This window comes from Balaenoptera acutorostrata, chromosome 2 (genome assembly GCF_949987535.1).
Source record: "Balaenoptera acutorostrata chromosome 2, mBalAcu1.1, whole genome shotgun sequence".
In the NCBI taxonomy this organism is placed as follows: domain Eukaryota; kingdom Metazoa; phylum Chordata; class Mammalia; order Artiodactyla; family Balaenopteridae; genus Balaenoptera; species Balaenoptera acutorostrata.
In genome coordinates, this window is record NC_080065.1 from 32952448 (window position 1) to 32969170 (window position 16723).

Consider the following 16723-nt stretch of genomic DNA (forward strand, 5'->3'; position numbering starts at 1 on the left):
ACAGACTTACCGTAAACTATCAAGAATGTGCTCTACATTTTTGGTGTGAATATGATGTCGTTCAAGCAGTCCACTGTAGCTAGAGCCTTTCAATGCAAGCTATATCAAAATAAAACAAGTTTTGCCTTATTACATAATATATATTACATATTATATTTCTTTAAAAAGGCCTATATAAAACAGAATGGGTTTTTTTTTTTTGAAGATACATTTTAATGACTATCTGTGAAACCTACAAGTATAAACTTAATTAGAAAGTCTGGTTCCAGAAAATCATAACTTGGTTTTAATACCAAATACAGCAGTAAGTTTCCTGAATCATGTGGTCAACGGGATCTCAAAAATCTCATGTTTTATAGCTTGAGTGCTTTTTTTTCCTAAATGGATTTTTAACATACTGCACATGGCTACTGAAGACCATAGATGAACTAGTATTTTAGAAGGCAGTTAGATGACCTTTGTTCTACTTGGATTTTCAGCTCTCTTGTATTCAGATTTATGAACTCTATTTGGAATTTACACAATCCAAACAAATGGCTTGTTAGCTGCTTAAGAATGGATAACTTTTAGATATAAAGACATACAGCCTTCAAGGATTATTTTTCCTAGTCATTTAGAATATTTTATAATGTCACTATCTTATCATTAATATTCTTTTAAAGTACATGTCTTCTAAATAATCCATAAAGTAAAATGTTGAGAGAGAAGTTTAGAAACATCCATTTAATCATCAAGTAGGAAATATGTCCACTAGAGTGAATGCTAGAATTAAAAAGCATGTTATTTTCCGCGTACAACAAAATTACAACTACTTACAGAGAAACTATTCAAGAAAAAAACCAGAAGACTAGCAGAAAAGATCATCTACAACTGAAGATATAAAAGAGAACCACAACGAGACAGGTAAGAGGTTCAGAGATGCAGTATAGTCAATACCCATACCCCTGGGTGGGCAACCCACAAACGGGGGGAAATAATTTACAATTGCGGAGGTTCCTCCCAAGGAGCAAGGGGTTGGAGCCCCACACTGGCTCTCCAGCCCAGTGGCTCTGCATTGGGAAGACGAGTCCCCAGAACATTTGGCTTTGAAGGCCAGCAGGGCTTACTTTCAGGAGAGCCGGGGCTTTGGGGAATAGAGACTCCACTCCTAAAGGGCACACACAAAATCTCACACGCTCCAGGACCCAGGGCAGAAGCAGTAATTTGAAAAAAGCCTGGGTCAGACCCATCTGCTGATCCTGGAGAGGCTCCTGAAGAGACAAGAGGCAACTAGAGCTCACCCTGGGGACACAGACTGGTGACAGTCATTTGGGGAAGCTCGTTCTACCACGAGGATGCTGGCAATGGCAAGCACCATTTTGGAATCCTCCTTCTAGCTTTTTACTGCCAGGATGTGAACCCACAGGTCTGCTGCCTTAAGACCCCGAGGCCACAGATACCCCAGGACCCAGCCCTGTCCACCAGAGGGCCCAAGACCCAGCCCACACACCAGTATGCTCACACTAGCCCTGGGACCCCCGGGGCCCTGCAACCAGAGACCCCAGGACCCGACTCTGCCCACCAGTGGGGCTGCAACAGCCTGGGGGCCAGCCTCACCCACCAGTGGGTAGGCACCAGTCCCAGGACCCCCTGGGCCCTGGCCCTGGCCACCGGTGGGCTGAAATACCGACTCCAAGACCTCCAGGGCCCTGCAGCCAGAGACTCCAGGACCGCCTGCATCCACCAGTGGGATGGCACTAACCCCAGGACCTGGCCTCACCCACCAGTGGGAAGGCACCAGCCTGGGGATCCTCTTGACCCCAGCCCCACCCACCAGTGTGCCAACACCAGCTCTGGGGCACCTTGGGCCTCTCAACCAACTGCCCCAGGATCCGGCCCCTCCCACCAGCTTTGAGACGCCCCCAACCCCACAGCCAGTCATGTCGAGAACCAGCCCTACCCATCGGCAGGCCGAGACTAGACCCGGGGCCCCTGGCCCCATAACCACCTACTCCAGAACCCAGCTCTGCCCACCAACGCAAGAAGCCCCAGGGCCCCACAGCCAACAGCCTCGCGAACCAGCCCCACCCAACAGCAGCTGGCAGCCACCACGCAAGGCAGGGCCTGACAACCAACCAGACCTGGGGCCAGCCACGCCTTCCAGACCACCCACAGTAGTTAGCCCATCACAGGAGGGCCCATGCAGCCCACGCAGGGGGCACCCCTAGAGCACACAGGTCTGGTGACCAGAGCAGAGTGTGCTGCTGGCATGCAAAGGACATCTCCTAAAAAAGGCTGCTTCTCCCAGGTTGGAAAAACATAACCAACCTACCAAATACATAGAAATAAAAACAGCAAATTAGGAACAACGAGGCAACAGAGGAATACGTACCGAATAAATGAACAAGATAAAACCCCAGAAGAACTAAGTGAAGTAGAGATAGGCAATCTAAACCTGATAAAGAGATCAAGGTAATGATCATAAAGTTGTTCAAAGAACTCTGGAGAAGATGAAATGAAAAGGGTGAGAAGTTAGAAGTTTTTAACAAAGGGTTAGAAAATATAAAGATGAACCGAACAGAGAAGAACACAATAACTGAAATGAAAAATACACTAGAAGGAATCAACATTATATTAGATGACATAAAGGAATGGATCAGAAAGATGAAAGATATAGTAATGGAAATCACTGAAGCTGAACAGAAAAAGGGGAAAAAAAAATAAAAAGAAATGAGGATAGTTTAAGAGACCTCTGGGACAACATCAAGCATACTAACATTCACATTATAGGGGTCCCAGAAGGAAAAGAGAGAGAAAGGGGCAGAGAACATATTTGTAGACATAACAGCTGAAAAATTCCCTAACATGGGAAAGGACAGACATCCCGGTCCAGGAAGCACAGAGAGTCCCAAACAGGATTAACCCAAAGAGGACCACACCAAGACACACTGTAATTAAAATGGCAAAAATTAAAGATAAAGAGAGAATATTAAAAGCAGCAAAGGAAAAACAACAAGTTACGAACAAGGGAACTCCCATAAGGCTATCAGCTGACTTTTCAGCGGATACTCTGTGGGCCAGAAGGGAGTGGCATGATATATTTAAAGTTAAGAAAGGGAAAACCCACAACCAAAAATACTCTACACAGGAGGGCTTTCATTCAGATTTGATGGAGAGATCAAAAGTTTTACAGACAAGCAAAAGCTAAAAGAATCCAGCACCTCTAAGACAGCTTTACAACAAATGTTAAAGGGACTTCTCAAAGCAGAGGAGGAAAAAAAGGCCACAACTAGAAATATGAAAATTACAAAAGGAAAAAGCTCATTGGTAAAAGCAAATATACAGTAAAAGTAGTAAATCAACCACGTACAAAGCTAGTAAAAAGGTTAAAAGACAAAAATAGTAAAATCATCTATATCCACAATAAGTAGGTAAGAGATATGCAAGAAGATGTAAAACATGATGCCCAACAGTAAACATGAGAGGAAGGAGCAAAAATGAGTTTGAACTTAAAATAGGCACATGTATATATAGACTGCAAGATATAAACCTCACAGTAAACACAAACCAACAATCAACAATAGATTCACATGCACAAAAAAGAAAGGAATCCAAAGATAATACTAAAGATAGTCATCAAATCACAAAGGAAAAGAAGGAATAAAAAAGAAGTACAAAATAACCCCCCAAAATTAACAAAATGGCAGTAAGTACACACCTATCCATAATTATTTTAAATGTAAATGGACTAAATGCTCCAATCAAAAGACACAGAGTGGCTGAATGGATACAAAAATAAGGCCCATATCTATGCTGCCTATATATACACAATGGAATACTACCCAGCCTTGAAAAAAAAAAGAATGAAATCTTGCCATTTGCGACAGCATGGATGAACCTAGAGGGTATTATTATGCTAACCCAATTAAGTCAGACAGAGAAAGACAAATACTATACGATTTTACTTATATGCGGTATCAAAAAAAAAAAAGAAGAACAAACATAACAAAACAGAAACAGTTATAGATATAGAGAACAAACAGGTGATTGCCAGAGGGGAGAGGGGTGGGGGAAGGAAAGAATAGGTGAGGGAGATTAATAGGTACACACTTACGGTTGCAAAATAAATGGGTCACAGGTATGAAGTGATCATGTGGTGACCATTTTGAAATGTACAGAAATACCAATCACTATGTTCTGTAACAGGAACTAACATAGCATTGTAGATCAATTATACTTCAAAAACAAACTCACTCATAGAAAAAGAGGTAAGATTTGTGGTTACTAGAAGCAGGGGATGGAGGGACGTGGAGTTGGATGAAGGCAATCAAAAGGTACAAAATTTTAAGATAAATAAGTATTAGAGATGTAATGGACAACATGGTAATTATAATTAGCACTGCTCTATGTTATATATGAAAGTTGTTAAGATAGCAAATCCTAAGAGGTCTCATCACAAGAAAAAAAATTTTCTATTTCCTTTATTTTATGTTTATATGAGATGACAGATGTTCACTAAACTTACTGTGATAATCATTTCATGATGTATGTATGTCAAATCATTATGCTGTACACCTTAAACTTATTCAGTGCTGTGTATTAATTACATCTCAATAAAACTGGAAGGAAAAAAAAAAGCATGTTTTCTTTCCTTTTCCAAATTCCCTTACGCCTTGCCTCTTTATGATACAAAATCTGTTTTTCAAATATCTGTCCAAAATACAATCTTAAATATATTCTTTTGCTTTAAATCATTACTTACTGAATTATAAAGTAAAACCAATTTTTAGATAGTATTTTTAATAATATGTATTTTTCTTTTTAAAAAGGTTATAAAAACAATACAACATGGAAGATACATTCATGAAAAGTTAAAACTACATATAATCTTATTACCTTGGGATAATTAGTGTTAATATTTTGATACCTACCTTCCCAATCTTGTTTATGAATAATGGGTTAAGACTTTTAAAATAGTGTTGTCCTCACTCTATAATCTACAGGGAAACATATGCTTTTCAGAAGAGGAGCTGAGGACACATTTGGCTATTTGAAAATCAGTCCATCTACAAATAATAAATGCTGGAGAGGGTGTAGAGAAAAGGGAATCCTCCTACACTGTTGGTGGGAACATAAATTGGTGCAGCCACTATAGAGAACGGTATGGAGGTTCCTTAAAAAACTAAAAATAGAGTTATCATATGAACCAGCAATCCCACTCCTGGACATATATCCAGAGAAAACTATAATTTGAAGAGACAAATGCACCCCAATGTTCATAGCAGCATTATCCACAGTAGCCAAGACATGGAAGCAACCTAAGTGTCCATCAACAGATGAATGGATAAGGAAGATGTGGTATATACACACAGTGGAAGATTACTCAGCCATAAAAAAGAATGAAATAATGCCATTTGCAGCAACATGGATGGACCTAGAGATTATCATACTAAGTGAACTAAGTCAGACAAAGACAAATATATGATATCACTTATATGTGGAATCTAAAATAAAAATGATACAAGTGAACTTATTTACAAAATGGAAATAGACTCACAGACATAAAAGACAAAATTATAGTTACCAAAGGGGAAAGGCATGGGGAGGGATAAATTAGGAGGTTGGAATTAAAATATACACAATACTATATCTAAAATAGATAACCAACAAGGACCTACTGTACAGCACTGGGAACTATACTCAAAATATCTTGTAATAACCTATAATGGAAAAGAATCTAAAAACGATTTATATATATATATATATGTATATAAATATATGTGCGTGTGTGTATATATATAGATATATATATATAACTGAATCACTTAGCTGTACACCTGAAACTAACACAACACTGTAAATCAACTATACGTCAATAAAAATTTTTAAAAGGGAAAAAAAAAAATAAACTGAATTCCACACACAGAAAAAAAAAATTAATCTACAGATGTTAACTCACATATACTAAATGAGACAGCCTGTACAACAGTTTAATGCCTAGATATAAACCTCATTATATTTAGACAGAGCAAACCAATGTTAAGAATATTTTCTCTAAAGGAAAGCAGCAAGCAAGGTAATAATTAGGTATCGTTCATTTACTTTGATCAACAAATCAATGTAAATCAGGGTTGAAAAACTATCCTGAGTATCATTTCTAAATATGGATGAACATAGCATTAATATTCAGATTATTACTTCCATTACCCAACCATAGATTAACTAAAACTGCACTAAACACCTTTCAGTAAATACGGATCGCAGTGATTTTCTTCTCTGCTCTCTCCCTGGGGACCTCTAGTTTCAAGGCTTTAAAAGAGATCTTGTATGCTGATGCTGATGACTCCTAATTGCAATCTCTAATCCTGGCCTATCTTTAGGGCTCCAGGTGAAGGTACCCAACTGCATCTCTGACATCTTTCTCTGGATATCTAACAGGCATCTCAAACTAACCTGCTCAACATCAAGCCCCTGATTTTCTAGCAGATTAGTTACCACACTATAATATTTTTTTACAATAATTACCTCTCATGAAGCCATTTCAAGAGTAAACACTGAATAGCTAGAAATTAAGATCTAAAAAATTAAATTTATTCATTCAGATATGTGAGTGCCTACTACTGTGTTCAGGTAAACATTAGCTGAGCTCAATCAAATGCATTAAATGCAGCACTGAAAACTCAGACAGAGAGAACTCATTCAAAGGTAGAGAAGTCTATGAAAACATTTTCATCAAATTTACTGCTTCTAACTTGCTATAAATAAAACTTAAGGGTAACTGGCCTTCAGAGTTCAATTCACTGTCCAGATTTTTATCTTACGTTCCCAGTTTTGGCTTGGACAATATAGAACATGTACCCAGGAATAAAGAACATAAATCCTACATATCGGTACTATTAATTCTAATCTGGTGGTTCAGGAGCTTTGGTGCTTACTTCCTGGCTCTCAGAAAACTCCAGAAAATTAAGATTACTCAGCAGCTGAGTTTTATGAAACTTCAGTTTGACATGGTGAAGGAGGTCTGAATTTGCGGGGGAAAAATTATAGAGAACTAATAGAAAACTAAGTTTTCCACGATTTTAATATGTTTTGCTAGCAACACTGAAGTTCCAAATCTAAAGACAAAGTTCATTTAGCATTACGATACTTAATATCGGAGCAGAAATGTCACTTCATAAATTCTTATTCCCACTCACATTTCTTCTTGTGAACTAATTCTTTAACAACTCATGCTCGATACATTTATTTAGAGAATACAAGTTCTTTCATTAATTATTTTCATAAACAATCTAGCTGGTTGGGCTAGTAAGCTGCATTAACATGTACTGGCTAACTAGGCAGCTAAGAGATAAGGCATTTTTAAAAATCACTAATAAAAAGCATCAATTAGAAAGTCTTAAATCACTATTCAACTGGCTTATATTTTTTTTAAGTTTTTTTTTTAATATTCAAAGGCTAGTAAGAATTTCTAGCTACCCCCTCAGAAAATAACAACACTTCAAAGATTTAAAAACATACTTCAATCAGACAAAAACAAGAACACGTGAATTCTCTGTAAAATGTCTTACAATTAAGAGATTAGAGAAATTACTGAAATTTAGAATACATTCTCAATTCTGCAATGCTACACCTTAGGTATTAGTATCAAAGTTCTTAATATTTTCTTCCTTTTTTTCCCCAAAAGCTTGTTAGTTCCTATTGGCATTAAAAAAAAAAAAAACACACACAAAAAACTTTTTTTTATGATTATTCACTAGGATACTTGGAAAAAGCAGTGTGGATCTAAAAGTTCTACAGACAGACACACTCAGTATTAGCAATAGAATTTTCTTATAATATCTCCAAAAGCCAAGATCACTTCTCCCCATGCGGCTCAGAGGTTAAAACACAACACAGCATGAAAGGAAAAACAAGAGGATTCTGAAGGGACAGAAATTCACCACACCTTAAGGTCAGAGGTGATAGTCATGCTATTTTCTAAACGGTCCAAACACTTTTATTAAAGTATCACAGGCATTTTTACTTGACCAAAACTGAATCTATTACAAATACAAATTTTTTAAACTTGTTTTACTAGTCAGATGAGCATTACTATTTTGCACTCCAGTAAGGGAAGAAAATATGTCTTTTTAAATTTAACACATAAATTTAACACACAGTCTCACCAACTTGTGAGACAATGACAGTTTGGTATGTAAACTCACTAGGCATAATTTAAGCACTCTTAGAAGAACACACAACTAAATGGTACACCAAGCACCATTCAAAATTGCCTTAAAAGGATCAGTGGTACCTAATTGACAGCTAGAGTAAACTACTTACCTAGTATGATCAGGCCAGGTGCAGGGAACCCTGAATATTTCTTCAGCTATATTTGGTATTTATCTTGGATCATTTCTATTCCATTTATTCTTTATCTCAGACTCTCACCTTTACTTTCCCCATTGTTTTATTCCTACTTCTGCACTCCCCTTAATTCTGTTTACCTACTCCCGTATATGTTGGGATTGCTCAAGGTACCTTCCTTGGCTTGCTTATTCGTTCCCACTTCATTTTCATTATCTCCCCACTCTAGGGACTTGATCTACCAAGTATCCACCAGTACCTATGAAATTAAACTGTTAGGGCAAGCTTGTTTCTTGAGCTACAGGCTCAAATTTTCAAATGCCTACCTTTATATTCACCCACAGGTAGTTCAAGTACCTCTCCCCAAAACCATCTAAATCTGATTATATATTCCCCTTTCTAATTTGCTTTTCTTAATCCCATATAACAGTCAATAATACTTCCATTTACCTAGTCAACAAAGTAAACCCCAGGTGTCACCTTTAATTCTCCCTTCACACTCAATCTCCACAGCCAGCCAATGGTGAAGTCCAATAATTATACCTGTAAACTGTTTCTCCAATCTGTCCTTTACATTCATGCTGCCACTGCTTGAGTTCTGGGCAACATCAACTCTTATCTGGTCTCATGCAATAGCTTGCCTCTGGAATTTCTAAATGAGTTTCTTCCTTAAAAAGTATTTCCTATTCCCCTCATCATCTAACCACTCCCACAAGAAGCCTGCTTTCATACTAGTCCCAGAATGGTGATGTCTCAGAAAAGCTGACCCATCCCTCCACTCCTGTGGGGAAGAGAGTAGGGCTGAGCAAGGGTTGTGGTAAGACTGAAAACCACTAGGAGATAAAACCATGGCATTTAACAACTTTATAAGGCCCACTTACCTGTTTAGCCTCAATAATACTTCCTCTTGAGCAATGATTTTCAAATTGCCCTTAGAATGGGTACCATACCAACCTAGTGATCACAACCAGCATTATTATTAAAAAGAAAATAAACTATACTACATGTACCAAGGGTAAACTGCTTCATGTTATCTTCTATTTCAAATATGAGTACATCATGATGTAAGATTTTTCTGACTGTGAATTAAAGTCACCAATGTTTGAGTTCTTTTTACTGGCAAAAAGATGACCTTTCCCACTGTCTTACTAGTACTGTTCTCTCCCCTTCACCTATAAATTCTTCCTTATTCTTTAAGTACCTTAAAATTAAAAGATACAATTTCACCCTCATCACATTGGCAAAAATGTTAAAGTCTACCAAGTGCTCATGAGAACAGTGGGAATCAGGGAGTTATTCAATGCTTATGGAAAAATTATTTGTATTTTTAATTGCAGCATTTTTTTTAAATAGTGGAAAAACTGGAAACAACCTAATTATCCAAACAATGGAATACTATACAGCAATTAAAATGAATTAACATATATCAACATAAATTTCAAAACCAATAGTGAATAAGAAAAGAAAATTTCTAAAAAATAGACATTCTAAAGAATATATTACTGATGTAACTTTTTAAAGACACAAAACAATATTAAAATAAAGTCAACTTATACTTTACTAGCTGAGAAGATATTAATGTGCATAATATCTTAACTTAGAGCTTAAGTCATATAATTAAAAATATAGAAAAACTGATCACAGTAAAAAAAATTATGTTATTTACAACTTCATGGCTGGCTACAGGCTCCCCCAGGTAAGCCTGATACATAGTGTAGGTTGAAAATCAGGGCTCTAAAACATATTGGTCAATGATTCTGTTAACGGTGCATTCCGGCTACTGTGATATTCAATCCTTTTACATCTTTAGGAGTCTCCTATTTACCTGCAAATATTTACGGGAGTATACCTTAAGCCTCTATTTTCCAAGTTGTGTTCCACAGAATTAAAAACATTTTAGGCACCCCCCCCCCCAAAAAAATTTCATGGTCAAATAAAAATCACCTTTTGTTTAGGCTCATGTTTATCAAACATATTTAACCATGAAACCTCTTTCAGGGCACTTACATCAGTAATCTCTGCCTTAAGTTTTTAGCAACTAACATCTTTTGGAAGCCTGACAGCCGGAAATAAGGCCCTGGACTGGCAGCCTCAGGGTGAAAAGAACTAAAAATGTTTTTTTAAAATTCAGCAACATTTCACCACCTTTACCTAGTGGGGATGGAAAGGCAGAGAGGATGATGAGTAAGATACAGTCCTTGTCCTCAACTCCAGAGAAGAAAATAACCACAGATAATATACTAAAATGGAAAGCTCAAAAACATATGTATTATGAAAATACAGTGAAGAATACCTAACATAAGCTTGGTGGCCAGAGAGAGGCCCAGCAAGGTTACCAAGGACAGCTTCCTGTGAGAGTAATGTGTAAGCTTCACCTCACAGCAAGAACAGGAAATGGCTAAAGGATGGAGGAGCATTCAGAGCAAAAGGGGCTACAAAGGTAAAGACAGTGATGGATGCAAATCAAACTACCCTGAAATACCATTTTTCACCTACCAGGTTGGCAAAGACCCCAAAATATGCTAAACTGTTTATGAAAAAACAAGCACCTTCATATATTGCTGGTGAAGGTATACACTGGCACAGCCTCGAAGGGAAGCAATTTGGCAATACCTATTAAAATTTCAAATCCACATACTTCCTGACTCAGCAAGTCCACTTTTAAGTATTTTAGAGTTTGATTCATTAACACAAATATTATTCATTACACAGTGTATTTTAATAAACTAAAGCATCTGCACACAATAAGTACTATATACATACTATTAAAAAAAGAACAAGGTGCAGAATAGCTTAAATAACATGTTATCATTGAGTAAAAAGGGATGGGATAAAGAAAAAGAATATTTCACCCTGTTGATTTGTATGTATATATTATTTCTGGAAGGAAACACAAGAAATTGATTAACATTGGTTACTTCCAGGGGCAAAAACTGAGTGCCCGGTGACAGAAATAAGAAAAAGACTTTTCATTGCATACTCTTCTGTATCATTTACATTTTGAACCATTTTAATGTGCTACTGATCCATAAGTAATTAAATAAGCACAACATCTAATGGAAATTAAAGCAGTTTGAAATCAATGGAAAATGAAGTTCTAGACAAGAACTGATTAGAAATGAAGCTCAACAGGTGGACAGGAGTAAATTCATGAAAGGCCTTGTTTTAGCACACAAAGGATAATAAAGGTTCACCTACAATACTGTTTCTCGAAGTCTGAGCTGGGGACTACTTGCAAACATGGAGAGCTTGTTAAAAATGCAAAGCCCTGGACAAAGCATCAGCAACCTGAAGGGTATGGTTCAGAGAGGCAGAGTCTGGGAGTTCTCCACAAACTGAATCTTTATATTGAGGGGGATGAGAATAAGGTTCAGGTACCTGCATTCTAACGAATTCCCTGGGTGACTCTATAGGTTATAGGGAGCTTCTGAGGGGTTCTAAGCAGAGGGCCAGATGTTCACTTTGGATAGACCATTCTGGTTCCTGTGTCTGGAAGATTTGAAAGGAGTGAGGCTCTGTTAGAAAGCTCTCTGGCAGTACTCCAGATCATGTTCTTTAATTTGATAAATACTCATATTGCATACACTACACTCATTGCACATGTGGCAAAAATATTATCTACCCAAGAACTACAACCTAAGCTACACCAGTGTTTTCAGGAAACTGAGTAAGGGAAACAAGATCCAAGGCACAGCAACTCCCAAATCTGCTAAGAAGACAATTACTAGGAAGAATGTAAGCCAATAATAGAGGGACGACTAAATGAAATTATTCTATCCCATCAGGAAACTAATTTTTTTTAAAAAAAACTAAAAATGGAAACCATTAAAGGGGGTTGCTTCTGGGGTTGTAAGACTTGGAGCGGGGGCAGAGAAGGGTGGAAACTGCTCATTTCTTATTTGGTATGTATTAAAATTTTTGAAATGAAACATTCTTTGGCCAATAAGGCATGTTTATGATGTCAAAACCCTTTCCAATCAGCTTTGATTCACCTAAAGGTCTAGTCTGTGAGTGTCATCAACCCTGCTAATATAAGCTCCACATCCACCAACAGCTACATCGCTTATGATGCAAGTAAATTGTAATAATAGTTCAATTAGCCCTTGCAAAGTCTTGAGCCAGTAGATGTAAAATCACTGATTAGAAATCCTCTATTCATAAGAAAAGTCACTAATCGGTTAGGGGGAAGGGAAATGCAAGAATTAAAAATAAACCAATGTAAAACCAATATGAAAGAGCAAATGAAAGCCAAACTTCGACCCAGTCTGTACATGCTTTATCAGCTAAGAAGTATTTCCTCTAATTGTTTAAGTTTCTACAAAGTTAGAGAACCACAAGGCTTCAGGGTATGAAATTATACTGGCACTCCAACCCTCTTCTTCCATTTGCATTTTAACAAGTAACCTAATAGAGATCTATTTTGCCACAAAACAATTACCACCACCACAACAAAAGAGAATCCTCTGATACAAAACTTACCAGGACACCACAGACACAGCCAGCCACGGTGCCAGAAGACTCAAGTAAGCACTTGGCCACTTTCTTTTATACCCAATTCACATGATTTATATACCTTAGTATCTTTTACCCCAGGAAAACAGCAAACAGTATTAATCATCTTATCATTCCTATTACAGAATCCCATTTTAGAACAACTTCACACAGCCTAGTATTATTTGGTCTGTTCCTGATCTCTGCTCCGGGCTCCACCTAATACTATGCCATTCTGAATACTGGCCTTAACATAAATGATAAAACTCAAATCAGTAAGAAACAAATCCAATAAAATTTAATTGAAATGATAGCAACAACAACTATCTCAAAACTGTGTCCTACAGTCCAGAAGTTTTACTTCAAAGGTTTTCTTACTCCAAACAGCATACTTAGCAATAGGCAAATATTTACCTATTACAGATTTCTCTTCAGATACTCAGAGTGGGTGTACTAGGTAGTTCGATTTTTAAAGACTTGATTTGCCTTACATTTAAAAAGTTTTGATTAGTGTCAATCTAGTTCAGAGGTCCAAGAATTAATCTAATTCAGATGCCACTCATATTCTCGAGGCCTTGTAAAAATTCTTCAGTTTTAAAATACCAGAAAGGGCCTTGGAGGCTACCTAGTCCAAGCCTAGTATTTCACACACTGAACTAGATGAAAGCACTTTGAAAACGACAGCACAACACAAAAAGTATCGTTGTCACCAAGGAGGCCCACGGAAGTTAAAAAGAAGTAGAGGAAGTTAACCACAGAGAACCTGGGCCTGGCTCCAAGCTCCTGACCCCCAATCCCACACGCTGAACATGCCAGTCAAGTGTACTATTTTTACTTGCCGTGAGAGGCTTCCATAAAATTGTATGAAGAACATATTTATGGGTATATGGCATTTGACAACTTCTAAAAAGTAGATCTGCAAAATTAGGAGTACAACCCATACGGCACACCTCTTTCCCAAATCACCAATTCCCTGAAACGCTTGCTTCAGACATTTTTATTCCCTGCCTCACCCTCAACTTCACTCCCTAACACAAACTCAACTACTCCAACCACCTGCTCCAACTGTCTGCTGATTTACTCTTTAAATGATGCAAATGTCTTCTATAAATTGCTACCTTCAAACACTTAGGAAAAAGGAGAGAAATCTGCACCTAGCATGGCCACCCGATGAATACAGGGGCCCTCCTCAATTAACTCATTAAAGTCAAGAAGTTAAATGCTGAAAACGGTCAGTACTTAAACTAGGATGATTTACAATTTCATTTTGATACCTCCACAAAATATTACCAAAAGACTGCTGATGATTACGAACCAGAAGTTTAGAACAGGCTGTCTACTCTTGCACAGAATTCTACAGGATTATGGTTATAGGCAATTTATTCCAAAGCCTTTTGATGCCTTTTGCAGTGTCAACAATTAGAGATTTCCAGTGGAGATTTTTCTGGACACATTGCTCATGGTAGCAGCATCACTCTCCTTTCCTTAAACTGGGTGGGGACATGGGATCAGAAGTTCCAAAAATAAGAGTGAAGGCAAATAAGATTCAGGGTCTTTTTTCCCCCCTTAGGTGTATTTATATACTTGGCAAAGATATCAGTAAATATCTATACCAAATATAGTCTGTTGCGGAGGCACTACTATGTTATATCAACCTAGACGCTGTATTTCATAATTACCGTGTTTACCTGCCTTTTGTCTGGACCTTTCTACTTAACAACATACGTTCAAATTTTCCCCGCTGCTCTGCCCAGCACTGGAGACACGTGAGCTTTTGAAACAAACTCCTGGAACCTTGTCTGAGAACCACGTTCCAGCGCGGAAAAGGCTCAAGCAGACGGACTCCCCGGCGTGCCCAGGCCTGGCAGTCCTGCCCAGTAAAAGGGGGTGTGTCTGCGGTACGATAGCCTCTTTTCCGCTGCCCACAGCGGCGCCCAGGGGCTCCCTTTCCCCAGGGGCGGCCTGCGGAGCTATTCCCATAACGCCCCCCCCCCCCGCCAAAGTCACGGCCGAGCCAGTGAGCGAACCAGCGCCGGGCCGAGGCACAAGGGCGGGGACCCACCAACTGCTTCAGGTCCTCCTCAGAGAGCTCCGCGTAACGGTACCGCTGCTGCTCGAACTCGTACCGGGTGGTTTTGGCCACCACCACCACCCGGGACGGGCGGAAGCCGCCGTCGGGGCGGCTGCCACAGCCCGCCAGCTCGCGCGGCTGCCCCTGCCCCAGGTGCCGCCGGCCGCCGCCGTCACCGCCGAGCCGCGGCCGCGCGGCGGGGCCTCCCGCCCCTGGCCCCCTCAGCGCCGCTGCCCGGCCGCCCGCCACGCGACAACAGCTGCCCAGCAGGAAGCCTCGGTAACAAGTCATCATCAGCCCGGCAGCGGCTGCAGGCCCGGGCTCCCGCCTCCGCTTCCAGCCGCCAGCAGTGCGCGCCGCTCGCGCCGCCCCGGCCTCTACGTTCCAGCCGGGCGGGCAGAGGTTAAGTGCACAGCCGTGCGTGGCCGGCGCCGCGAAGGGGACGTGCCCAGACGTTGACGGGGGCGGGGAAAGCCGGGCGATTGGGAGTCGGGATAGCCCTCGGGAGGGAAAGGTGGGCGGGGAAAAGCTGGAGGCCTCCAGGTGGTGGGTTGTGTTTGTTTGGGGAGCCTTTTCCATCGACGTCTGCGCAGTAGCCGCTTCCCCGCCCTGGGACCGACCTCCAGCTCCACCCCTTTCCCCCCGCGGTCTCCACCCGCCCCCAGGCCACCACTGCCAGCCAATCAGAACCCGCAGCGGTTTCGGGGGCCGAGGAGCTTCAGGGATTGGCTGCGGCCGGGGGAAGGGCCGGAATTCTATTTGGTGTTGGAGCTGAACCCAGCTGGAACCGGTCTGAGACTGCGCCGGGCTTGCGAGTATGGTTTTAAGGGCTTGGCGGGAACGTGCGTGAGGCTGCAGCTTCTTGCTCGGGGTCAGTTATTTTTTTCGTTATTGTACATAAGACTAGACTCCTTCATTATTGCACATAAGACTAGACCCTTTGTTCGTTCATTCAGCCACCGCGTATTGGATGGGTGATATGTCCAGCCCTGGGCCAGGGATTGAGGAGACGGACTCAGGACCAGCTGCACAATTTGCGGGGCCTAGTGCAAAATGAAAACGCAGAGTCCCTTGTTCAGAAATTGCTAAGAATTGCAAGAGGGATAGGGAGCAGTAAGCCGAGCACCGGGCTCATTTAAGCATGGTACCATGTGGGACTGCGCAGGTGGTATAGCTCCTGCTAACCTCCAAAAAACTATTGGGGCGGAGGGGAGGTGTTAGCCTTTGAGAAAGTTAGAGGATGATGGATAGACGAGTCTGGCCAAGTGGAAAATTTCTGGATGGGAAGATAATGGTTGAAAAAGTAGATAGGAAAAGAGTGGAAGGGTTAAGAATGTTAATAATTTGGACCTTATCCTGTAGGCAGTAATTAGCCTTTTGAAGGCTTTTAACTGGAAAGAAATGAGTCCTGAGAGCAATGTTTGATGACTATTGATCTGGCTTTCGAATGTGGAACAAATTGGGAGGCAAGAGGAGGAAGGGAGACTTGGGCGCTGTTGGAATAGTTACACTTGGATCGAAGCTAGAGTAAAAGTAATGGAAATGGAAGAAAATGCTCCTGTTACAAGAGGAGAATCAAATGGCAGTGCACAGCCTAGTGATTATCCCTACTGCTCTTTAGATCCTTTTGCTTTGGCACTCTCTTTGCTTCTTTGTAGTCCTAGCACTATCAGTAACTAGCTTTTGGACTTTGGGCAGGTTGCTTCATCTTTCTGGGCCTCAGATTCCTCATCTATAAAGTGAGGGAGTTGAACTAGAGTGATTCCAAGGTTCTGCCAAGCCCAAATTGATTCCAAATTGATTCCAAATCTGTGAGTTTTACTTTTCAGCTAGCCA

At 40.1% G+C, this 16723-nt stretch overlaps 1 protein-coding gene and 1 long non-coding RNA gene across 3 annotated transcripts in view; one reads left to right on the forward strand and one right to left on the reverse strand.

Annotated features, from left to right (window-relative positions):
- The window catches only part of NADK2 (NAD kinase 2, mitochondrial), a 45997-nt gene extending 30691 nt beyond the window's left edge, over positions 1 to 15306 (reverse strand). The window contains exons 1-2 of one of the 2 annotated variants that reach the window (XM_057540081.1): positions 14879 to 15306; positions 11 to 99 (exon numbers count right to left, since the gene is read on the reverse strand). In XM_057540081.1, coding sequence (XP_057396064.1) covers positions 11 to 99; positions 14879 to 15181 — 392 coding nt within the window. In that variant the 5' untranslated portion in view covers positions 15182 to 15306. The remainder of the gene's footprint in view (positions 1 to 10; positions 100 to 14878) is intronic. The other variant, XM_057540082.1, reaches the window with a different exon arrangement.
- Positions 15307 to 15668: 362 nt separating this feature from the next.
- LOC130707256 (uncharacterized) overlaps positions 15669 to 16723 on the forward strand; it is a 37975-nt gene continuing 36920 nt past the window's right edge. Inside the window, exon 1 of the long non-coding RNA XR_009007161.1 lies at positions 15669 to 15758. This is a non-coding gene — a long non-coding RNA (uncharacterized LOC130707256). The remainder of the gene's footprint in view (positions 15759 to 16723) is intronic.